Here is a 27,206-nt window from a genome sequence, read left to right on the forward strand (position 1 = left end):
TTTGTCCAGAGCTATAGCACCAGAACCAACCAAATAGCACACAACAGTAGCTAGCAAAACTCTCTCTTACAGATTTTGTTCAAGCAACCTTTTGTTTAAGCATTCTGATCACCACCCACCATGCAGACTAAAGGGTTCTCAGTGTTCAGTGAAGCGCACCCACAATATTATTGAACAGCAAAGGTTGTCCAAAGTTGCCTATTCTACCAATATAGACTTTTTGGTCTAGATGGTTAATGTTTCACTTCAAAAGACATTAGAGCTTGATGAAGTGCCCTAATGCTGAAAAGCAAGACCCCATGTGCTATCTAGAAGTTCAACTTGAACAATAAAGCCATCACACCTGAGCAAACACAGGGGAAATGTCACGTCTCACTCCACTTCATTTTAAATGCACAATTAACCTTTTGTTCAAGGAATGCCAGGAACAAGTTCTCTTCATAACATAGCTATGTAACCAAGAATTTCTTCAGGGCGATTATTAATAACATCAACCTTCCCTTCATGAAGAAAATATCTGGGGTACTATTTGACAGTTTTTACCAGGCTAACCACCGGGATGATCTTTGTAAGCTTACTATAATACAATAAAACTATGCTTAATCCTTGAAGTTATCCTTACGAGTTTCTACATACTGCTCATACTAGTATAGTCTAAAATACTGGGATCCATTATTTCTGTAGAAACATAAGCTAGATTCCCTGTATATGTTACTCCTTCAATTCAACAATGGTGCCTTGGTAAATGCACAAATATAACAGAGATGGAAGAACCTCACTACTGAGTGAGGAGGGGAGTCTTTTTCCTAATTGCAGATGCTATAATTATGGCTATAATTACACTGCTTCTATTTAGTCCATGGAATTCTGACCTTGACTTAATTTCTAACTATTCCTTTTCAGTGCAAAGTGAAATGGTGCAAAGAGGAAGTGTTGTTCTACTACTGGAGGAGTAGATGCTCTTCAAAAGGAACACAGACTAAAAGTAAGTGTTGTTGAAATGGTGGACAGCTGCTGTACAGTGTGGGCAGCCTGCGCTATCTGCTGCCTGAGATCCTGCAGGCCTAACCAACACACACGCAGCCAGTGCGCGTGCAAGGGAGCTCACTGTTGAGCAAACCAATAGGCATAAGCAGATTTTTTGGCTCAAACAATAAAACAAACAAGAATTCCACAGCAATTTTTAACAGCTTCGGAGACTAGCTAAGCATTACAGTATAAGGGATGCACTATACAGCTAACTGAAATGCTGTCTTCTCCCCATGTTTGTTGGTGAGTTCACTTACTGAACTGAAAACAGTATCGAAGACTGAACAAACCACCAACACATAAACATTTGCTCAGGTATTGTCTTCCTGGGCTCAAGATTTAGTATGGTTTGGGCCAAGTATTGAACCCAAACTACAGCAGGATTTCAAACAGATCAATTTCTTCTGTTAGAAATAACCAAAAAAGATTTGGTCTATCTCAAGTTCAGGTTCAACTGCAGTCCCTGTCCCTAGGGAGTGTCCACGCCAGCACTCCTTGTTTTATTCAGATCTGTCCCCATTTTGTGTCTCTGAATGACTTTGTTCTAGCAATGCATATATTCAGATTTAAAAATAGTCAAGGGGACAGAGTGTTTTTCAAGCAGCATGTATCTGAAAATAGATTTCATTGTAAGTGTGACAGTGCATTGTAATTCCTGGGGGGAGGGGGAGCGTACAACTAGTATTGCGGAGTGAAGCGGTTAACACCAGTTTCTACCAGAAAACTGTGAAAAGTAAAATTACATAGATGTTCACAAGAACTAGTGATGAAATACTTAATTCTTCAAATCATTATTGCTATTATGTCCTGCTTTTGGGTTTCCCATAGGCAACAGGTTGGCCACTGTGGGAAACAGGATACTGGACTAGACAGGCTCAAAACATTTTTTGAGCAAACACTCCCAATACATGTATATTTCCATGTACTACTGTACTAATGTATTATGTACATTATAAAACATACACAAAAATAGAAATTAAAAAGGATGAGATAAAGATGAAATTTTAACATTTTAAAAATAACCTTTTTGTTCATAAAAAAATTATAAAATTTTTTAGTGAGAGCAATGTGATTGAATATGCTTCATTATTTTTGAAAATCTTGGTTTAACCCTTTGTGATACAGTGATTTGAAGCTCTGGTTCTCAGTTCAGTTTATTTCGATACTTGGTTTTAATGGATGCCAAAGCTGAAAAAGACATCTCACAAAGATACATAGGCCCAAATGGAAGAAGTGCATCATTGGCTGCGCTTACTAAATCATGATACTCATTTTTTTCAATCCCGTCCACCAATTATGCAAAGATTTTTGTTGAAATTCAGCTAGCAAACTTCCATCTTCCCTGATGTCAATCAGTTGTTCTTGCAAAATTGGAGGGTGTTGCATTTTTATATTTTCAACAAATAGGTTCAAAACCCACTGAAACTCTTCATTTGGAAGGTTTTTAAACTAGTTAGAAAATTCCATTTCCAAGTTTTTAGAATGTGCAGATATTAGAGTTCATAGATGACACATTTACATCATTTTCAGCAACAAAATCACAAACCGATGGAAACATTTCCAAATATCCATTTTCAAAATGTTCTCTCCATAGCATGTTTCTTTCAAAAAGCAGTTACTTTCTCACAAATTGTTAAAATGTCACCTTTACCTTGAAGGAACAGATTAAGTGTGTTTATTTTTTCAAACATATCTCCTAGGTAGCCTGCTACTGACAGCCGCTTGTCATCACAGAAAAGGTCAGCAAATTTGGAACAAATTTGCTGTCCTTCGGCGGGAATGGCAGCTGCTCCGGTGCCACAGCTGAGCAAGCAACCGCACCTTCCTCTGCCGTGCCTGGCACAGTTGCTCACGGTGGCTGCAGCAGAGACAGGATAGGACTAGAGATGAGAGAGAAAAGCCATGGTGCGTCCCTCTCGGCTCCCGTCCCATCCTGCTGCCTCTGCCGCTGCCATCATTGACAATGGCAGCTCATCAGGGCCGCAGGGGGCTGCTCCATCATCAGGCAGCTCGTGCACCCCAATGGATCGTCTTATGCACCCACTGGGGTGCGCACACCCCGCTTTGGAGACCACTGGTCTAAATGAGAAGTCAAGAAAATGAGAAGTCAGGGATTCTGTTTGGTTGTACTAACTTTATGGTAAATACCCCAGAAATGTCTATCAGAAACAGCTCTCCTCAAGTACCTGCCATCTGCAATATGTTATCTCACATAAATATTCTGATTCAGACATACCCTGTCCATGAGATAGCATTACAGATTTTCATGCCTAATAAGTTATTCTCTTCATTCAATGTACTATTTTGGAGAAAATATGGTCACTGGGGTTGCTCTTCATGTTGTAAGCACACCACTGGGGACCCCAAACAAAGATTACCTGAAACAACTGCAAAAACAGGAATCTTTCCTAAAAGAGCAAGGCAATTTAAGAATCAAGAAGAAACACATTGAGACATTTTATCTACTTTGTGTTGTGTTCTATTTTACCTTTAGAGAGAGAAAAAATCCATTTTTTAAGAACACTCAGATTAAACAATAACCTTTTCAACTACCTGTTGAACAAAAAGACAGGCATCTCTGTAAGAAAGTGAAACAATCCTAAATCCTAAACTATGACAAAAGGCAGCCAAATTTGGTATTCAAGCCACAGAAAGCAATTAGCTTGACAGCTGAGGTCTTGTTACACAGCAGGATGGAAACACAAAAACCTGAAGGAGGTTCCGGAACATTTCTAAGAATTGCAGGAGGAGGAAGGAAAGGTGCAGTGCATTCCTGACTACTGGAAGCCCACCCTTATGCTAAAAGTGTCTGATACTGAAGCCATGGAAATGCACAGAGTATAGAAAGAGACTACCTTATGAAAGCAGGCAAGGCAGAAGTTCACAATGGTAGCAAACCCATTATAATGCTGCCTAAAAGACTCCCATGATGAACGTACATAAAAACAGTAAGAACCCTCTCTTGATTGCACCTCAAGTAAGCAAATAAAGGATGAAAGAGAAGCCACCGCAAGTATGACAGTACCAAGTATTCGTGTTTTGGTGACCCTGGCCTGCTTGACGTAGCTACTGCCACTTTAAAGTGCTCAAACTCTGTTTGGAGACTTCAGGCTTGCAAAACAAGGAACCAGTTTTAACATAAATATGTGCATGTTTAATGGCCCGCATCTCAAGCCCAGCTATCCACTGCTGGGAGCCAGTTTGCAGACTCTGCCTGCTCTCATGCTTTTCTCAATTTAAATGCTATTAAGACTTGGTTTATACATGCAGCAGAATAGAGAGCAGGACCTTAGACTGCTGATGTAAGGCTCCCCCATGTAAAACACTCTCTGCAAGTAAAAACCTAGCACATCAGGGGAGGAAAGTTCTACCCATCCCATTATCTGCTGTGCTATTGTTTTATATTCATTCTTTTATGTGTACAAACATTTTTTTTAATGTTACATTCCCCCCTCCAGATGTGATGCAAGTCCATTTTGCCACCTCAGACCTCTATCATCTTTCTGCTTCATATATTACTAGGCAGAAATGTAATTACCCAGCTCTAGTGCATGATACAATTCCCAATTGTCTTGCACTAATTGTCCCAGAGACCTGGAGGCATGGAGGTCTGATGCTGTTATAAAGACTTCCGGAGTTTTTAAAAGAGACAGAAGTAGGCAGAACCATTAGTTTTCTCTTTCTCTTCAACCTGACACCTGCAAACAAGACTTAACTAGAGCTGCTCCAGGACAAAAGACGACTGAACAACAACAACAACAACAACTGCCTACATTGTTTATTTACACACTTTCATGAAAAGGGCTTCATGCCCTGATTGGAAAGGGGGAATCCAAAACCTTGGCTGGGGCAAACAGGCTAGTCTAACCTCTCACTTTCAAGCACTTTTTGCCTACAGTTTGTGATTATTTGGGGCATTTCCAAGCAGCCCTGACAGCTTGTCAGGAGCAGTTTTGGAGAAACTAAGAACATATTACTGCTAAAAGGGCTTGGACTGAGTAGTTTACTCCAATGTAAAGGCACGCTGTCATTTAGAGGCAGTAGAAAAAGCAGAGAAACCCCTTACAGACCTTAACCATAATTATATCTTTGGTATGTCAGTCATGGAGCTTTTGCTGCATTATATATTTATGAATGTGAATTAGATCTATTAGTGAAATTAGTTTTTCTTTTAAACTGCAGACTTTCAAAAATTTAAGATTTGACAAGGTATAGGTAGAGGAAGTAAGAAAAGCTTGAGAGACTGTGGATATGTGAGCTGTAGATGCAGGGAGTAGTTGTCAATGGGGAAGATGTATGTACAAAACACTGAAGTTCTTTTTTCACTGAAAGCCATGCTCAGACCCTGCACTCCCAGGGACTTGAGATTTACCTTGCATTGCACTCACACACTTACAAATATGGGAACAGCTTAAAAGAATCAGGAACATGATCCCGTTAGAAGTAAAAACACAAGCACATTAATCCCATGAGTAGTCTCATAATCAGAGAAGAGTTGGAAGGCTCCAGATCTGCCACTGTCCAAACACCTGCCACAAGCAAGAATACCCCTAAGCTTCCCTTTCAAATAACTATACATCCTCATCCCCAACTCTGGATGCTCTTGAATGCTGTCTAAGCTACTCTAAAACACCCAGCCCTAATTCACATGAATGCTCAGTGACCCTGGAGAAGTTGCTACCTTTTAGCCTCAGTTCCCCTATTTGTAAAACAGAGTATGACTTACTATCACAGGTTTAAGGATGACAGGGTGGGTTTAACAAAAATAAATTTTAAAAATGTTAATTAATTTTACTGTTAAGATTTTTAGTTTTATTACATTTTTCTTTAATAAATGATCTAATTTAAAACTGAATTAGAATGTCAATATGAACATTTTATACTGGGGCTCAATGAAGGGCTAGTATCTGAAAAGGTTGGGGATCCCAACCTGTGACTCCAAGAAAATCCATCTCACCAATGTTTTGCTGGAATAATCCATTGAGCCCACTTGAATGTTCTAGTGTTGTGATGTAGCATATTGGCTAAGAGACTGAGCTAGAAGTCCCTGGTTTGAATTTCACCTCTGCATGAACCCATAACTGCCCAGAAAGCCTTGGCTGTTGGGCAGTACATAAACAAAAATAAAATAGGGAACTTACTCTCTCAGCCCTGCAAAATAGGGGCAATACCACCTAATTACCTTACAGGGTCCTTATAATGACAAAATGTACATGAAGTGCTTTGAAAACTCAGAAGCATTATCTGTTCGTTTATTTGTTACATTTATATCCCACCATTCCTCCAAGGAACCCAAGGGAGAGTACATGATCCTCCTCCATTTTATCCTCACAACAACTCACTGATCTGAGTCAGTGACTGGTCCAAAGACACCCACTGAACTTCATGACAGAGTGAGGACTAGAATGTGGGTCTCTCAAGTCCTAGTGCAACACTCTAACCACTACACCACATTGGCTGCCTATGCAAATGTCAAGTATTACTACTTGATGCCTTCTCCTTACCAGTGCTTTGCAGTTTATTCAGTTGCCAAATTATGATAGATTATGATGGATAGCAAATATGGACATTTACATTCTATCTTATGAGAAAACAATCTGGCCAATGACTGCCATTCCTTGGTTCTGGAAATTTGAACACAATAGGACTTTTCTGTACATTCTAAAAAACCTGTGGTGCAGCCCTGCTGGGACTTTACAGCCTTAGAATGCATGTTTGAAAGCTCCCTACATCAAAACTCCCTGCTTGCAAAAAGGAAAAACAGCATGTCAGGGAGAGTGCTCAGCTACAACACTTCTCCTTAACTTATGAGGTTCGAATAAATATGTTCACTGTGGGAGTATCAACCACATTTCTGCAAACTTCTGAAATTTAATTGTTCAATATAACCATGGATTCTAAGCAAAAATAATCAGTTTTGCTAGGCCACTGTGAATGTAACAGTTAAAAAAATTCCAGGCTCTCACATATGTTGCCAGAGATAAGAGCTTAAATAGTTTAGAGAATAGTTATGGTTTTATTGGTTTTGTTACCCCATAAAACTTGGTTTAAAAATTATATCACAGCAATACAAACAACAGCTGTAGAAAAAGCCATCTAGGGTTGTAGAGTATACCTTAGTCTGGCACATAAAGCATACTACTTGTCCTATAAACCAGCACTCCCCAGCTCCACAGTCTAGATCACAGGTTTTCAAATTTGGATCTGTTAACTTTAGCAAAATCATTCCTTTACTATTTATTTTTAGCAGTGCATTAGAAGTGCGGCACAGACTTGTTACTATTTTATTTTAAAGCCCAGCATCAACCTAGTGGGTTGCAAGCATCCATCTGCCTTATTTATTTATTTATTTCATTTATATCCCGCCTTTTTTCCTCTTGCAAGGAACCCAAGGGCCGGAGACAATGAAGTTAGTTGAATTAAGGAATTTTACCATCATCCTGTAAAACCATACATATGTTCATAATCAGAAATCCCAACATGATGAAGTCTGCTGATTCATTTGGCAACTAGTATTATCCTCCATGCTTTTCCAAACAACATTTCATTGATATGGTTCAGTCATTATGACCAGGCTACGACACTTCACTTAGAAGAGCAGACATTGCTGGGAAGACTGCTAAATACAATGCAAGAAAAGGAAATTGAACAGTGAACTTCTTTTTGGGTCACAAGATGTACCACCTATGTACTTGCATAGTTCTAGGAATTCAAGACAATTTCCCAAGTCCTGGGAAAGGCCATGAGTTCAAACTCTGGGTTGTTTATCCCCTTACAGCCCAGAGTTCTGGGTTCAGACATCTGGTAAACAACCCAGGGATAGGGTGTCCCTGGATCGTTTATTGCAGCAGAAGTAGGTAAGCACGCAGAACTAGCACACTCGGTCTGGCTGGATTTGTTGGTGACCTGTCCATTCCTTATATTTTATATCTTAAGAGGTAGGCTTGTGAAACACTAAGCAAGGATGCTTATGCAAATGCTGTTTCCATTGTCCATGCTAATGAGGATAATGTAGGTGGGAAGCTGGGCCATTCCACCAGCCCTACTGAAAGGCCAGCTCTATCAGGCTCCTCCTTCTCCGAACTGATTCCATTCTAGTTGGTTGTTATAAGAACTACCATTTAACTTTTAAAAATGGTGCCTGAATATGCTTTCTTCCCTCACCCTTCCCCCATCCCTTTCCCTTTCTCCTTTGTGTGTGTGTCTTCTAGACTGTAAGCCTGTGGGAAGCAACTATCCTGTTTTTATTGATCATATGTAAACTACTTTGGGAGCCTTTTCAGCTAACCACTGAGCAGTTAGAAAAAACCAGAAAGAATGTAGTACCTACTTAACAACCCATGGGGTAGTCTTCACAGAAATTAGGAAATTCTTCCAGAGCACTTAGAGGACACTTGGACATAATAGGCAACAGCTAACTAGGTGGCATCAGGGGTGTGTGTGTGTGGGGGGGGGGGGGGTCCTTGTGGTGACACAGACAAGAAATACACATAGGCTTTAGACTGACTCCAAAATAGATTTTAGGCCACTTTTTAAAAAAGTTGTACCAAGGCAATTTTTAACCCTTTCATGATATCGCCAGCACCCCCACTATGGTTCCAACAGCCCTCATTGGGCCACACTGAGGAATACCAGGCAGCAATTTCCCAAGTGCACAAGAAGCCAGCTTCCATGCTAACCAGCCGCTCATCCATTTAGCACAGCACTTCTTGTTCAACTCAGCTGCTTCATCACCAATCATTTCTTCTAAAAAGAACTTCAAGTCTCTTCACAGTCTTTGTTTGGCATCCTCTGTCACCATTACTTCCAGAATATCCTTTATATCTGGACTAGGATGCATTCACAGCATTCCCTATAATTCTACCTTAGTCCCTTGTCGAAGCCTTTCCACCTAGCTTTTCCCTAGTTGACGCTTTTCCATATTATTCCAATCCAATTCCTGTTAAACTATAAAGTGAACATCCTGAACAAATGGAGAAGATATGGCACACAGGTCTTCAAAAAAAACATGGTTCAGGGATATGATGTCAGTAAGTTTTTCTATTTAACAAGCTTTCTGAATTTTGACATAATATGGAGGAGGCTGTAGCTCAGTAGCAGAGCACCTGTTTGTATTGTGGAAGGTGCAAGTTCAATCCCTGAAGTTACAAAAATTTGTCTTGGGTTTCATTTGCATACATTTTGTCTCGTCTGAATGGAAAGCATTTCATACAAAAATGCACACTTTTTAATACATATACACACACACATATGTGTATATATATAATTTTAAAATATTTCTATAGAGTTTGTCATGTAAAACATATCAATGTACAAGATTAAAACCATAATATAAAAACATAAATATACAATATAACTAAAACATAACCAGTGGCCATCAGGAAACAAATAAAAAATTATAATGACATTACAAAATATCAAAAGCTGAGGCAAAAACACTACTTGATTAAGTAATGACAAATGCAGTACTGGCAGACCACGAATCAGACAATATTGGGGTTCAGTATACTAGTCCTACAGCACTAGGCATTTGGGTAAGTGGTAATAAGATTATATCACATTTAGTAAGAACCAAACTATTAAAAAAAGAACTTATTCTAAAAAGATACTAATCTTTCTTAAAAAAATGCTTACCAACACAATAAGAATGCAGAAGCAGTCATACTTTAAACTGTTGTGCTTTAGAATTTATTTAACAATTATTTGAAAATTAGAGATATATGAAATTTCATATGAGATATGAAATCTTACCTGATACTCTTCTGTTGAATCTGTTGATAACAGGAGCTACAACAGAAAAAAAAAAGTTTAATAAGCTAGGAAATAACTGCTTCTTGAAATTACTAAGAACTTAGTTCACATATCATGGTAAGCCACCATGGGTTAATTCAACCACAAGGTTCTGAGATGCACTCCAGCCACCATTTTTAAAATGCAAGCCACAGTGGGGGCATGCCACAGCTTGTGTACCCAAAATGGTGGCTGGTGCACATATCAGAGCCCTGTAGGTGAACTCATGGTGGCTTATCATGATGTGCAAAACGGCCCAATATCATACTCTGAGAATTCAGATTCTTCAGTTTTTTGCATTAGAGCAGGTCTTCATTCTTTTATCTACACACTACAAGTTAGATTTTCCCCAAAAGCAAACTCTGAAGCAGTGACAAAAATCTACCTTTAAGAACCAGACAGATTTGCATGCCTATTCAGAGAAGTAACAAACTCAACTATCAGCCACCTTAGGGTACAAGGTTAGGACCATCTTACTCAGCCCTGTAAATAATGTAAGCCCATAAAAGTTGCTACCCTGCAACAAATTTTACTAGCCTGCTGGGGGCTACAGAGCAGGGGTAGATGGCTACATTTCTGTGCTGGCTATGGAAGAGGAGCTTCCCTCCTCTAACAGCTTGCTTGGTATTTATGCTGAATGCAGAGGAGAGACAATGTGATCTTACACCAGTTCATCCCCCTTCATGGAATTCCACACACTCCCCTGCATGAAATTCCTATTCACCTATGGCAACCAGGCTAGTGCTTAAGTACATAGTATAGTCAAGTATTTCCAGGTGAAAACCGATGTCATTTCGGAGAGTCCTTTTCTTCATTTTCCCACCTACACTTCCCAGGATAGTACCCTTCTGAACTACTCTTGCTCTACTCCTATTGCCTACAGGAATCGAATATATCATACATTACTACTATATGGCTAACAGTCATAATACCTTTATGTTACCTCTAATATCAGAGGCAGTATGCCTCAGAATAACAGTTGCCAGGGAACACAAATAGGAGGGTACCGATATCCTGCTTGTGGGCTCCCCAAAGGCATCTGGTTGGCACTTCTGGGAACAGAATGTGCGATAAGACAGTCTGATCCAGCACAGCTCTTGTGTTCTTACGTACAGCAGTTTTGTCCATGAGAGCACCTCTCCATACCTGTATCCACAACCAGTTAACTGATGCACTTAGACAGTCATACCCCCAATCAGAACACATAGGATTAGAACCTGGAAGCATATATTTTGTGAAGGAGTGATGTACTTTAAACCTTCTATGTAGAAAAATGAACTCAACATTGGTACCATGTAGTACCAAAAAAAGCCTTATGAAAACATTTCTGGCTGCATTCGCCTCCAATTTTAGCAGTCAGGTGGATTTTTTAAAGTACTCAATGAGTTTTAAGTGATCGAATATTTTGTCTGGTCTAGACTATTAAGTAGCTACAGCCACTGAATACATCATAACAGGTCCAGCTGATAAAACTGCTCATGATTAAAAAAAAAACAGGGTTATTTTACTGCCTGCGTCAGCTTAGATGGAACAATTATTCCTCATTGCTTAGGGCTAAACTACATGTGAAATTGACGGTGCTTCCAGAGGAAGCTTTTATTGCGAAATCGCTTTGCCTCATTCACAGTATTCAATGAAGAGTCCAAACAATGTCATCTTGAATTTGTAACCGTCCCATGTTTTCCCACCACTTCTTTCGGGGGGGGGGGGGGGTTCTTTCCACAAAAAAATCTGTTAAGGAGGAAAAAAACAGAATAACTGCAATGCCTTTTGATTTGCAGTGCTAGGCATTCTCTGTCTGGAAACACCTAGAACCCCAACATTCCCCCTTTTGCTCAGGAAAAGGTACTTTGAGAACAAGCAATTTGGATGAGGAAACATGAAGAGGGATGAGTAAACCTTTCCCTGCTCATCAACTTTTTGTTCAAAACCAAACAGCTGCTTTCTTCATGCAGAGATGAAACCTGTGTTTACCCTCACAAATACATGTTTGGACCCCGTAAGAGAAAAAGTGGCTAAAGGGTCATGAATTTGCAACAGAGAAACAGCAAACAGCATGTATGTAATGTGAAGCATAGCCCTAGGACAACTCTGTGAGAGAGATTACAATTTGACCAGAAATGCCAAAGCTAATGTCAGCAATATTATAAATCTTGCATGTAACAGCATGAAAACAACCAAAGAAATGGGTGAGAGGGAGAAATCCTTGAATCTGTTCAAGAAGTAAAACCAGAGCTATCAACAGATAAGAATGGCCAGCTTTCTGAGAAAGACAGATGTATGCCAACGGTCTGCTACAGCCATCTCTCTTCTAGAGTGATGGTAAATGAATATATTAACCTTTCCCACTAGACACTTTTAGACATATGACTGACTTGCCGAAGCTGTCCCACGTCAAAAAGTTGGACGTATGAAACTGCTGTTACAACCAGCAATTCAGAGTAATAAAAACAAACAGCAATAGCCACATACTAACATGGTTCATAGAAATTTTACTCAGGTAAATACTACACCTGTTTCCAGAGAGGGAAAGCATACATTTTATTCCATTTCTAAAACTGCCAATATTCTAACAAATGATATGTAAAAAATGGCATTTCTTTGATGCCACCTTCTTGTTCCCCAGATCCTCAACTATTCCTTAGTTGCAAGGAGCAGTAATGTTTGGTTCAGTATGGCCTTGTATCAGCTTTGAAACAGAGCAATCCAAATTCTATCCGAATCTGCAGAAAATACTAGTGTATACAACGTGCACTGCCTCCTGTTCTTATTTTCACTTACAAATAAGTCAGATTCTAGCACAGCAAGTATATTCTTTCCACATTGCACAAAGAAGTTCAATCCTCAGGATAGAGCAGAACATGGAAGCATTTCTCTTAATTCAACTGCACTGAGCCTGAATTTCCCCCTTCATGGATCACTGCCTTGTTGTGGCGAAGGGGCTTGCGTAACTCAGTGAAACCATAAGCTATGCCGTGCAAGGCCACCCAAGACAGACAGGTCATGGCGGAGAGTTCTGACAAAACATGGTCCACTGGAGAAAGAAATGGAAACCCACTCCAGTATTCTTGCCAAAAAAAACCCATGGAACGTATCACAAGGCTAAAAGATATGACGCTGGAAGATGAGCCCCTCAGGTCGGAAGGTGTCCAATATACTACTGGGGAAGAGCAGAGGATATTTCCAAGTAGCGCCAGAAAGACTGAAGCGGCTGGGCCAAACCCGAAAGGACACTCAGCTGTGGATGTGTCTGGTGGTGAAAAGAAAGTCTGATGCTGTAAAGAACAATATTGTTTAGGAACCTGGAATGTCAGATCAGTGAATCAAGGTAAGCTGGAGGTGGTCAAACATGAGATGGCAAGACTGAACATCGACATCTTGGGAATCAGCGAACTAAAATGGACAAGCATGGGCAAATTTAATTCAGGTGACCATCGTATCTACTACTGTGGGCAAGAATCCCTTACAAGAAATGGAGTAGCACTCATAGTCAACAAAAGGGTGGGAAAAGCAGTACTGGGGTACAATCTCAAAAACAATAGAATGATTTCAGTACGAATCCAAGGCAAACCATTCAACATCACAGTAATTCAAGTCTATGCCCCAACCACTGAGGCCGAAGAAGCTGAGGTTGATCAGTTCTATGAAGACCTACAACACCTTCTAGAACTAACACCCAAAAAAGATGTCCTCTTCATCATAGGGGATTGGAATGCCAAAGTAGGAAGTCAAGAAATCACCAGGATAACAGGCAAGCATGGCCTTGGTGTACAAAATGAAGCAGGACAAAGGCTAATAGAGTTTAGCCAAGAGAACACACTGATCATAGCAAACACTCTTTTCCAACAGCACAAGAGGCGACTCTACACATGGACATCACCAGATGGTCAATATCAAAATCAGATTGATTATGTCCTTTGCAGCCAAAGATGGAGAAGCTCCATACAGTCAGTAAAAACAAGACCTGGAGCTGACTGTGGCTCAGATCATGAGCTGCTTCTTGCAAAATTTTGGCTGAAATTGAAGAACGTAGGGAAAACCACTAAACCATTCAGGTATGACCTCAATCATATCCCTTGTGAGTATACAGTGGAGGTGAGGAATAGATTTAAGGGATTAGACCTGATAGACACAGTGCCTGAGGAACTATGGACGGAGGTCCGTAACATTGTTCAGGAGGCAGCAACTCAATCCATCCCAAAGAAAAAGAAATGCAAGAAAGCAAAGTGGCTGTCTGATGAGGCTTTACAAGTAGCTGAGGAAAGAAGGGAAGCAAAAAAGCAAGGGAGAAAGGGGAAGATATATCCAACTGAATGCAGAGTTCCAGAGAATAGCAAGGAGAGACAGGAAGGCCTTCTTAAATGAACAATGCAAAGAAATCGAGGAAAACAACAGAATGGGAAAGACTAGAGATCTTTTCAAGAAAATCGGAGATATCACGGAACATTTTGTGCAAAGACGGGCATGATAAAGGACAAAGAAGGCAGGGACCTAACAGAAGCAGATGAGATTAAGAAGAGATGGAAAGAATACACAGAAGAGCTATACAGGAAAGATCTGAATGTCCCTGATAGCCATGATAGTGCGGTCACTGAACTTGAGCCAGACATCCTAGAGAGTGAAGTCAAGTGGGCCTTAGGAAGCATTAGTAACAACAAAGCTAGGAGGGGGCATGGAACTATGGGAAATTCCACTGCCACAAATATAATAACATAAAAACAACTCTGCTGGACCAGTACAAATTTCATCTAGTCCAGCATCCTGCTTCCACCGGTGACCAACTAGATCACTCCAGGAAGCACATAAACATGGCATAAAAGGCAAGCACCTTCTCCCACTGTTGTTCTCTAGCAACTGGGCTTCGGAGGCACACCACTTCAACAATTTGTCTAACTGCCTTTTAAAGCGAGTGGCCATTACCTCATCTTATGGCAGTGAATTCCATAAAAACATGCATTGTGTGAAGTATTCTCTCTCACCAGTCCTGAATCTATCACTGGCAATTCCACTGCATGACGCAGTTTTAGATCTTCTCTGTTTTAACACACTGCGAAGTCTAATATCTCTGCTGCATCAAATTATGCATTCCTTAAGACATCAACATTCTGTCTGAACACCATGGCGACAAGTGCCAGATGGATGGGCAATGGGATAGGTGTGTGACAATAGGGGTGAAAATAAGATGGGGTAGTTGCATGTATAGAAGTGAGAGAAGGCAAAGGATGTCTCTGCCAACAGCATGTTCTCAGACAGAGTAATGATCCGGGGAAGGACCACAGCTTAGGGGCAGAGCACGTGCTTTGCATGCAGAAGGTCCCAAGTTGTATCCCCAGTATCTCCACTGTGTGTGTTTTAAGGATCAAGTAGCAGGTGATGGAAAAGGCCTGAAACCTTGGACACCTGCTGCCACTCAAGCAGACAGTACTGGATTAGACAAACAAATCATCTGACCTAATACAAGGCAGTTTCACACTTCTGTGCACACTTAATATTTTGGTTTAGACATAATATTGCCAATGTCCAACCCATGGGCTCCTGTGCTGCCTCCCGTCATTTGCGAGTTCCCATCTCCCTTGCATGGTTTGCTGAAACCAGTTTAGTATTATGTCCATATTGGGGTTGTTTAGTTAGAGCTAATCAGAACTACCTCAATTTTTATCCTGTATGCTGCCTAGAGAGGATTTTATCCTTAAAGGCAGCCTAAAAATAACTTTAAATAAATAATTATGCAAAAGAGATTATTAAAGTAAATACTCCTAGATCAGTTTTATTTAATGATTTGTGAAACTTGAGTATGGGCCTAGTTAAATGATATCTCACAAAAACAGCCGTTGTTGCTCTGTACAGTGACCTATATCAGGAGAGAGACAAGGGGATTATGACCCTGTTGATTCTCTTTGAGCTCTCAGCAGCTTTCAATACCATCAGCTTTGGAATCTTTCAGAGGCAATTGTCTGAGTTGGGAGTGGGAGGTACTGTATTGCAGTGGTTTCACTCCTACTTGGATGGTCGACTCCAGAAGGTGATGGTTGGGGATACTGCTCAGCCCCATGGATTCTCCAGTATGGGGTTCTGCAGGGGTCAGTTTGGTCTACCATGCTATTTAAAATCTACATGAAAATCCTGAGTGAGATCTTTGGCAGTTGTGGGGTGCGTTGTCATCAGTACGCTGATGACATGCAGCTCTATTTTTCCTTGTCATCTCCATCAGGCGAGGTGCTGGATGTGCTAGATCAGTGCCTGGCTAGGACAATGGACTAGTGCTAGTAAACTTGCTCAGTCCAGACAAGACTGAGATGATGTTAGTGGGTGGTTCTTGTGACTGAATGGAGGAAGTGCCGCCTGTTCTAGATGGGTTGCACTCCTGCTGAAGGAACAGGTTTATAGCTCGGGGGATCTCATCATATCACTCAGCTCAGGTGGCCTCAGTGCCTTCTCGCAGCTTCATCTGGTAGCCCAGCTATGCCCATATCGAGCCAGAGATAACAAGGCTTCAGTAGTTTATGCTCTGGGAAGGACAGATACTGAAGCTGAAGCTCAAATATTTTGGCCACCTAATGTGAAGAGAAAACTCCCTGGAAAAGACCCTGATGCTGGGAAAGACTGAAGGCAAAAGGAGAAGGGGACGGCAGAGGATGAGATGGCTAGACAGCATCAGCGATGCAATGAATATCGACTTGAGCACACTCCGGGAGAAAGCGGAGGACAGGAAGGCCTGGCGTGCTATGGTCCATGGGGTCATGAAGAGTCGGACACGACTTAACGACTGAACAACAACAACAAAACCTCAAGGTTACATAATTGCAATGCACTTTATTTGGGACTGCCTCTGAAGACAGTTTGGAAACTGCAGCTAGTGCAAAATGTGGCAGCCAGACTGATGATGAGGAACGGATAGTACAAGTATATAACACCAATTCTAGCCCACTTGCACTGACTACTGATATATTTCTCAGGGTGATTTGTGAAAATCACCTATCTGCCACCACCACCCCTCCAGCCCAGTGGGAATATCCGAACTCGGGAATATCCGAACTCAGGAACAAGACTAAGCAGGGATTTGAATATAGAATTCCCACCAGCGACTTCCAGTGTTAGGCAAAAACATCATCATTATATGCAATAGTTACTTGGATTGCAAAGTGTTGATAAAATTAGAATTAACTTTATTTTAATTTGTTCTGTCCTCCCCTCCCCTCAAGGAACAGCATTTTAAGTTACCAACCAAAATGTAAGGTAAATTTGCAAAGGTTAAAATCTTTTTATCTGCCCAGGCTTTTAAATTTATATTTTTAGATAATTGAAATAGTTGTTATACCTCTTAGGCATACTGTATTGATGTTAGGTTTTATGCTCTTTTTATTATATTGAGTATTTGGTTTTTGTGTACACCGCCCTGCAATCATGCTTTTTTGGACAAAGGTGAAATCTATCAATTTTTAAAATAAATAAAATAATGCTCAAGAGTTTCATGCCTGAGCAGGGATTTAAACATGGTTTTCCACTCGAACACACTGGATTGGATGAGACATAACAAACCATTGTTTGGAGGGCAAGAGCAAAACATAATTTGTTGGTTCTAACGTAATGGCAAATTATGGTTTGATCAAACCAGAAATTAATTTTACTGAAATGCACAAAGAGGAAGCAAACAAGCACAGGGCTCCTTCTCATAGCGCCAGATCATGGTTTGGCGCTGCATGCAAGTCAGCACATAGACTCTGCCAGCTAGTATGAGTCATTAACATAAATAGAGATCATTTACTAAATACAGTTATAAACCTATTATCACTCAAGCCATGGTTTACTAAATTTCCCTTAATTTTTCATTTTAGAAATTCAAATTTCAGAATGGCCATTTCACAATTTCTGAAAAGCAGCTAACATTTTTTGCATACTGCTGAAGTTTGATTCCTCAAAAAATATTGTTCCAAAATAAGTAAGGAAACACTAAAAGCATTTAAAATACCAAATACATGAATGATGCACGTTTGCACATCAGGAGTTATTAAATAAAAGTGCAGTCCTATGTGGACAGTCGGCACTAACCCAGTCTCTGGGTTAAGAGGCTGCTGACTATCCAATGCAGGTTGGGAGGACAGTGAAGGTGATCTTTGCCTGCGCACTCCAGGCACCTGCACTTCTCCTAATTGGGTGATTTTACCCATCTAGCAGCAGCACCTCAGAGCGGGAGAGAAGGAGGCTGGAGCAGCCATAGAAAACAGAGTACTGCAACCGCCCCAGTTTCTTCCCCTCCCCAAGAACACCCCCTTTCCCCCGTCTCCATGCTCAGTTTTCCAAGCATGGAGAGATGGCCAGAGCGGTAGCTAGTGCAATTCTTTTACCACCAGCTACAAAGGGGGAGGGAGTGTGGTTTCCTGTCTGTGACCTCAGAGACAGGAAACTGAACTATCCTATACTCTCCCCCCCCCCCCAAGCAGTCTGGGGGGCATAGGATTACTCTCTAAGGAAAACAAAACCAATCCACTTAAGTACACCACTGTCAAAGTTCCTTAGGTGCTCAATTAATGTATATAAAAACATGTTAAACTATAAAAAAGAAACAAAAAATTAAAAATATACTTTTCTTTAAATGCCTTCCTTTGGTGCTATTTAATGGCGCTAAGTTCAACACTGTGTTATTTAGCTCTTCTATTATTGCTTTATATCATGTGAGTTTTCTAGTGTGCAACCAACAAATATCTTAGTGTTTACTACTATATCTAATAGCTACTTTAATTAGAAATTAGTTTGAGTCGGATCCTATCATGTGACAAAAGAGTAAAAAGACAGTCTAAGCCAACACTGGAGGACTATTTAGACAGCAGGGAATTGCGCCTATGACCTACTGAATTTTGCAACTAGTGCCTGAATTTGCTTTTTCCCTCCTCCCTCCCAAACCCCTTTCCTTTTGTGTCATGTCTTTTAGATCGTAGGCCTGAGGGCAAGGACTATCTAATTTCTTAACTTTGTAAGCTGCTTTGGGAGCCATTTTGGTTAAAGGCAGGATTAAAATGCTATAAATAAGTAAATAAATAAATGCATTTCAGTAGCTGTCACCATCACATTGCACCATCAGATTCTCCTTCTGATCTTCTATGGTTTACCTTAGCATATTCAGACAAGAAGGGCACAACATGCCCAATAGGCTATATCAGTAAACCTCTCCCTTGAAAGATGGCCTCTCAACGCTCAGGCACAGTGTGAGTCAGTGCCTAGGAGTCTTACCCCACTTCACATACACTACCTTTACCTGTGGGAAATGGCCACAGACTACAGAAGATCCTGAATTTGAACATCATTTCTACAAACTGTACTATTTCTTTCACACTTCACTCACTTTAAACAAAAAACAAGGCTATGTTCCCCAAGGCAGTTTTTGTTATTAAATCTATTAATTTATCGCTGAAGGCATTACATATATCAAAGTGATGCACATGCCTTTCAGTGTTGAAATCCATTATAATAAACACCCTGCAAATCTAACCTATTATCTTTCGCTTATCCCCTCCTACCTAATACTATATAACAAATTATGAGAGTTTTAGACACTGAGCAAAGCCAAATGAAGAGAAAAGTAGACAGATCATATTTAAAAAGCAGGGCAGGGGAGATGGAAGGGAAAAGTAAAAAGATTCTGCAATCAGAACAGGTGATTAATATCAAAGTTAGCTTCTGATACTTCTCATATATCACAGTGCCATACTATGAGTACAGGAATGCAAGAGAAAGAGGATCCCCTTAATTTTCAAACCTCGTTACTACAGAAGAACAAATGTGTTTATCCAGAATCCCTCTCTAGACTAATTTGAAATAGTGAACAAGAGAATAAATGCAAACCAGAATGTCTTGCTTTTCATCTACCTACACCTTAAGAAACTCCCTTCAGACCAAAGCTTTACATTCTATTGTTAATAACTTTTGGAACATCACAAAATTACATTAGCCTCCTGTTGATAATGATGAATAACACCACATATACATCAACATTTAAGGTAGTGAGAGATCAGCTCATCTAATACCACCAAGCATACTAGGTTTTTATATGGGCTTGTCAGACCATATTAGGCCACCTTATTCTGACTTAAGACTACCAATCCATCTAGCCTGGTATCACCTACTCTGGCAGCAGCTCATCAGGGTCTGAGGCAGTTGTCTTTCTCAGCACTACTACCCAGCATCCTGAGATGCAAGTTATTGAACCAGGAGCTTTATAAGGAATTCATGCAAGAGGTCCCAACTTCAAATCCTGACATCTCCAGGTACAGTGCCACTCACTGTAGACAATACTGAGCTAGATGGACCAACAGTCTACTGGTGTGAGGCAGCTTCCTATGCAGTGACATGGGTTTTCTGGAAAAAATCTGAATTTGAACGTTTTTCAATGTATGGCTGTACTGAAGCACACATTACAGCTGGGATGGGGAAACATTTTTCAGTCTGAGGGCCTAATTCAATTTCAAAGAAGCTCTCAGGAGCCACATTCCAGTGGTGGGCAGAGGAAAAGGGGTGGAGCCACAATGCCAGCATATTTTAGCTTTACGCTCTTACAGCCACTGACTAAGCTTTAGGGGAGGCATTTCAGCCTTTTAGAATTGGGAGAAAACGCGGAACAGCTATAAAACCACCAAATGATCAGCAGTCAGAGGAAAGGGGGTATGGCCAGTAAAAGGGGGCATTGTTATCTGGGAACCCCAGAAGGGCCAGATTTGACCTCTGGGCCTGAGGTTCCTCACTGCTGTATTACAGTGTATAATGTCATTTAAAATATACCTGTGTCACACTTGCCAAGAGGGCTGGCCAGCATTAGTATACCAAAAGTAGAAACAAAAGCCTGCTAGGTCTAATTTTTCGCTTCAAAATGTGAAATTGGTCAAACATGGCAGGCAGCTACTGCAAATATACTTTCATTTCAGTTTCTCATGCTTTAAGGCAAGCATGGCTAGGTAAAAACAGCAAACTAGACACTCTTAAGCCAGACTCCAAATTAATTTATTTAGAAGTGTACACAGCAGCAGAGCTGGTTCTGGGACTTTGGGAAATCACAGTAATGCATGCTGTGTCAAAAACTGGTAAGTATAAGTAAACTATGACAGTCAATTGATTTCCCACATTCCAACAGGTTGTTGAAGGTCCAAGAGCACAAACTGAAGAGGGTGAGAAAATCTGACTGACAAGCTGGGCAGCTCCCAGATACCAGATGAACATCCTAGACAATTCATGCTGTTCTCCATTAAAATGCACAGTTCCCATAAGAGCAATGAAATTTTGCTAGAGAGCTCTTCTAACCAAATGAAATGCAAAAACAATCCTCACTCGGTTTTAACAACAGTCAACACAATACAGGCAGAAAACACCGCTTTAAACTGGCAGCTGGCAATTCAGACCCAGACCTAGGGATATACAGACTTTGTGAAATCCGTTCCATCCACGTTTCATGGATTGTTAGGAAACTTTCATTCCATCATCCCCTCATTGATGGAATCAGATCTTTTTAAGGGAAGTAAGAGAATTTCGTTCCGCTTGCACTAGTGCACATTGGCAACTCAGGAAAAGCCAGTATGCTGCAGAATCCACAGGTTGGATTCATAGCAATCCAAATTCATTTGAATCTGCTGCAGATTTTTCCAACATCCCTACCTAGACCTTTCTGGCAATAGTGAGCTATTCAACACCAAACCACAGTTGCATATCATATCCTGGGTAAAAGCACAAAACGACAACCAAGTTCAAGCAATGCTATTTAGTTCAATGTCATTATCACAGCAATCTTGTGAATCCTACAGAGACCCATTGTTGGCTTCTAAAAGTTCTTCTTGTCAGGGAACACATCCATAAGAGCTAAATATATATAATATACATAAAAAAAAAACAACTAAGGAGGCAATCCTATCCATGTTTAGACAGCAAGAAGTCTTACATGGATGACTTGGAAATTCTGGGAGTTTAGGGCTTTTTTCTGTCAAAACATGCCCTAACAACCTTTTCATATTCAGTTAACAGTTGGCGGTAAATGCCTTGTGTGAGACATGCAAACTGTCTGAACAGAGCTTTTTAAAATACATCTCTTAGGTACTGGGAAAGCAATATTGCTCTTTTTTTTTGTTGGGAAAAAATGAAATATATCCACAAGTGAATCAACCATGCATTGGGGAACTCTACAGCTGAACCAATAGTTTATTACATTGTGCACTGATATCTTATTCAAATATTACATATATAAAAGATAGGGAAAGACCAGCATGATAGGTAGATTGGCAGATTAGTATTTATGACACTGCAGCAGCTAGGCCACATTGTGCCCAGCGAGGTAAAAAAAAGAGGTCAACATTTTATTGGAAACAATAGGTAGGATAACAAGTGCTTCACTGAAATCTGGTGCTGTGGATCAAGTGCAGAAAACTCATGATATAAGTTTCCCTGAAAATTTTGCATTGCAAAAATGTTCTAGAAAGTTTTCCTGTGTAAATTAATTTGCATAGGAAATGTTTCTATTTTTCTAGTAAACAGAGCTTTAAAAGTTCCCCATGTTAATTTTTTTTGTCACAGCATGCTATTTGGAAATATTTGAGGAGAAAAATTAGAGCACATAATGTGATTTAAATATCATATTATGCATATTTTTACTGGAGTACTTGTGAGGAGTTAAACAGCATATATTTTCCTTACACTGCTTAAATTTAAGGAAAAACAAAGGTACTATAAGGTGTTGACACACCAACACATTTTAGCAACGAAAAGAACTATGCATGATATGCTGACAACTACTCATCTATTTCAGAAGAGTTTCAAGGATGTTGGGGTACCTTCCATTTTGCTATTACTACTTATTGGTTACATTACACACCAAGACATAAATGTATTTCAATGGCATGTATTCTCTCACATATTTGCAGCTAGGGATAATAACCTGAAAATAATAATTACAATTTTGAAACTGCCAAGCTTGCTATATATGGTATTTACAATTGGCATCCATTCATTGTTACTAATGAGCTTATTATGCAACAAAATTATTTTCTGAGGAAAAAATTCCATCCTACGTTACTGGGATCATGAGAATTCTAAACAAAGACAATTTACATCAACAGTATGTGTGCAGAAGATAGACATATGAATGATTAAGCCGGTACCTACAAAAATTTGCCACTAGGAGAAAACTGCCAACCAGCACTATTACAACGCAAGATGCAATGACCTACTTTGGGGCTACTTACACTTCATTTCTAGACTACTTCCTTCAATCAGAGAAATAGAATACAGTTAGAGACCTTTCTTTTTCACCCCGAATTCTCTCTTGGTGGGTTCAGACGTAACATTAAATTATAGTTTTGCATTATGAGAATGAGATCAGTTCCCTCTTCCTTCCCTTGTAGGCCCCTTCCAACCCTACTATTCTATGATTCCCCCAGCATAACTATGAGGTGTTTCAACGGTTTCACTTCTGTCTTTCATTAACCACAGCTGGCTGTGTCATCCAAACTATGATTAAACTTAACTAAGGTTAAAAGAAACAAAGCAACTTCAAGCCCATTTATGAAGCTGGCTTGTCTTCAACAACCATAGTTAAGATTAACCACAGTTTAGGGTTCAACACAGTAATTTAATCTAAAATGTAAGCAGAAGCTTCCAATTTCCTTATGCCTACACTGGAAGAGAGGGGAGAAGTATATGCAAGCCTGGGGGGGAAGCTATGGTTTAGCAATATATCAGAATGCAGCCTAAGTGTGAGGGGAGGGGTACAGGCAAGCCTAGGGTAGTAACTATTTTAGAGTCTAAGAAACTAATACACAGCCTTGATTTCTTGTTGTAAGTATTGAAAACTCATTAAAAACCAGTGATAAAGTTGGGCATAGGAATTAGCACAATTCATTATGTTTCTAAAATGATTTCCACAGAATTTGATAATTTTGGACAAGAACGGTTATGGCAAAGAGGAATGGAGGAACAGTCTAGAAACTGAGGTAAAACAACTGGGAGTAAAACCCATGCAGTTTAAGGACAGAGAACCCCTCCCTAGTTCCCGACTGGTTTGTTGGCCAGGTACCCACATATTCCTTGGAGCAGGGGCAACACTATCCAATTACCTATGAAGCAAGTTGGCAGTTCTTCCATCCTCCTTTCTTACCTTCAGTTTTGCAGCTAGCTATTAGCATTTATCTCAGTGCAGTTGTAACACTATCCACAGTTAAAACCAAAGCTCTCTTTGCAATCACTACTAGAAGTGTGTTTACAACCTGTGGTTTGGGCTAACTATGATTAGCATTAAGTTTAGTAAGGATGCATTTTTTGTAGTGACAGACAGTCTCATGGCCAATGGCTCTCTGTGTGCAATCCAAAACAGCTCCAAAAATGAAATGAATGATTGTGTGAGGTGGGAGTAAGCAAGCCCACAGGGCACTTGTGATTACCCCATCATCACTGGGCCACCAGGCAGCATTGCCTCTGCATCAAGTCATTCCCACACTCTTTCCTGCAACTTAAGATTCTCAGTCAGCTGAATTCCAGATCAGATATTTTTCAGATAGCATGAGGTGACGGACACGACCTTGGGGGAGCTGGGGGTGGCAACGGCCAACAAGAAGCTCTGGCGAGGGCTGGTCCATGAAGTCACAAAGAGTCGGAAGCGACTGACCGAATAAACAACAACATGGGTCACACATTACCTAGAAATAGCTCAATAAGGTTCCAACTCAGTATAAAACCTCTGTGGCGTGTCTCAGGGTTCCATCTTGTCCTCCATGTTATTTAACATATACATGAAACTGCTGGGAGACAATGTCCAGTGTTTTAGGGTTCCGTATGGCAATGACACCCAACTCTCTCTCTCCTTTCCATCCAAATCCAAGGAAGCTCTTCTAGTTCTAATAGCAGTAATGGACACAATCAGAGAGAACAAACTGAAGCTTAATCCAGACAAAACGGATCAGGGAATAGAGATTCAGTCAGTGCTGAATGGCATTACACTCCCTTTGAAGATTCAGGTTCAGTTTGTGCGTACTCTACCCTGAGCCAAGATGTCCAGGTTTCTGCGGTGGCCAAGAGTGGGTTTGCACAGCTGAGGCTAGCACATTCATCGCCCCCATCCTTGAATGACCACACTCTCCCACAAGCTCAATACCTATTACACTATGATTGCATAACAAAGCATTCAAACTATTAAACTCTGAATGGGGTCTACAACTGCAATCTTTTCCATTTTGTTGTATATATTAGCCATGAAGTCAGTAACACTTTGTAGCTTGTGGCTTCAGGCCAAACTAGACACACATTTCTCATCATGCATTTGCCCCATTCATATATAAAGTAGGGGATGAGGGTCTTTCATGGTAAATGGACGTTAGTGCTGACTGACCCACACACACAGACATACAATGCATCTTACCTCCCCGCTTAGAATTCTGCTCCATCTGCTCTTTTTTTTATCTCTACCTCACATCCAGTATCAGCGCTACATAGGGAAACAAGCGCTCAAAGCAAACGAATGTAGGTTAGGCTCAAGAGGGAGGAGTGTTCCATGTTCCTCCCCTGCATGTGCCATTTACTGTTAAACAGCCAACTCTACTTGCTGCTTCACATGTGAACACCTGGAAGTAGGGCTTGATCTCGTTTGGCCCTTATTCTTAGTAGCCAACCTTGTGTTTGCCATGTACTAATGATAGATACTGAACTCCCCTTAGCCTGATAATTCTTAGCACTACAAGGGCAGATCATCACAGAACTTAAGTCATCTCCTATTTCACACTGAAGATTTGCAGACAGTGATGGTCTAAAGAACCCAGCTGACCTTTCTATTAATCAGTTTCATTCATAAAAGCACCCCTTTGAGCGTAAGAAAAATGAAGTTCTCTTCTTGAGATAACAGCAGCCAAAATATTCTTCCAACAGAAGCAGGTCAATGATTTATGGTGTCTGACAAAAACATGGAATAGCAACTATTAATCTTATTTAAGTGTTGCTCAAAATCATAGTATTCTCCCCCACACAATGGCTTGGATCCAGAGTCTGTCTCCTGTAGAGAGACGGGCTCTCCGTGGAAGGCTTCTGATCCAGTGGAGCATTTCTTCAGGCAAAACAGAGAAGTAGGTCAACCTCACCAATTTCCCTCCTCCCCCTGCAGTCCCCTATTCCACCAAAAAAACTGCTATGGAGAGTTGGGGAAGTCTCTAGAACAGTGTGGGAGGCAGCACTGGAGGCTGCGGGAGGAGAGGTGAAAATCGCATCCTGAACGGAACTTTGCTCTAGGAGAGCTCCCACACAGGGGGGGCCACTGGTCCAACACAAAAACTATACTTAAAAAGGTTAAATAGTTACATTTAGGCACAAACAGCATATAGGTAGTTATGGTATTGCCTTTATCATTTTCGCTATTGGTGGCTCTAGGAAGGAGGCCCAGCCTAGGTCATGAGGGAGGATAACCAAACACAGTACAGAACATGAGGAGCGATATGTGATTGGATTTTCATGAGTGCAGTCGCACACAAGCAACCATAATTTGTTCTGAAATGAGTGCTGCATACAGACCAACGTCACAATGTTGTGTCTGTAAGTGGACAAGGATGACCAAATAGCAATACATCATTGACTGCATGCCTAACATTACATAATCCATGAGATCATTTTTCAAAAAACAGTGAAATACTGGTAGCAGCAGAGGGGAGAAAACACGCACATCTACTTTCAGCTATACCTACCAGATCTGTGTATGGACTAGTAACTGCAAAACAAAATTCTTACTTTGCCTCATATGATCTTCTCCCTAATGCCTAGAAGGCACTAGTTCAGAGAAGTATAATCATGGGATAATCAATAAGAATGCATGACCACTGTAACTGCTTACACTTAAAGTAATTTGCAAGCTAATCAGTATGTGCATCACATAGTTCTTGATACATTTGTATGCGTTAATCACTATATTATATCTAGAAGAGAATTTCATTTTTCTTTAGCTCAAAGTGGTACTTTTATGGGTGAAACTATGATAAGGAAAATAAAAGGATTTTTTCGTTCCACCAAATATCATCTACAGTAAAAAGAAAACCAACATTAAATTCTTCTCCAGAGTTGTGTATTGTGCCCAAAACAACTCTAGACTCGACCACAAACATTTGCAAAAATTTTCCCTAACTTACCCCAGTTGTAAAATTCAAGCTGTATAAGGATTAAGGATATTTTCACAAGGACTGCAATAAGAGAGGGTAAGAGAAAGACACGGAGATGGGACACAGGCAGATAACATAAGCATGGAGAGAAGTAATACACTAAGAGTTGAAGTAGCTTAATAACAACGGCTGAGGCAGACAAGTCTCCAGGGCAAATCTCAACTGTCATGAATAGAGATGAGAAGGCCTGGGGAGAAAAAACAGAAAAATGCAGGGAAAAGCGTT

At 40.4% G+C, this 27,206-nt stretch overlaps 1 protein-coding gene across 2 annotated transcripts in view; it reads right to left on the reverse strand.

The window, feature by feature from the left end:
• PRKAR2A (protein kinase cAMP-dependent type II regulatory subunit alpha) overlaps positions 1-27,206 on the reverse strand; it is a 123,043-nt gene that overhangs the window by 73,242 nt on the left and 22,595 nt on the right. For both annotated transcript variants that reach the window (XM_084840636.1, XM_084840638.1), the window contains exon 2: positions 9,781-9,816. In XM_084840636.1, the coding sequence (XP_084696762.1) occupies positions 9,781-9,816 (36 nt within the window). The remainder of the gene's footprint in view (positions 1-9,780; positions 9,817-27,206) is intronic.

The sequence above is a fragment of the Heloderma suspectum genome, chromosome 2 (genome assembly GCF_057233095.1).
Source record: "Heloderma suspectum isolate Gila_16-S chromosome 2, 16-S_ref, whole genome shotgun sequence".
NCBI classification, from domain to species: domain Eukaryota; kingdom Metazoa; phylum Chordata; class Lepidosauria; order Squamata; family Helodermatidae; genus Heloderma; species Heloderma suspectum.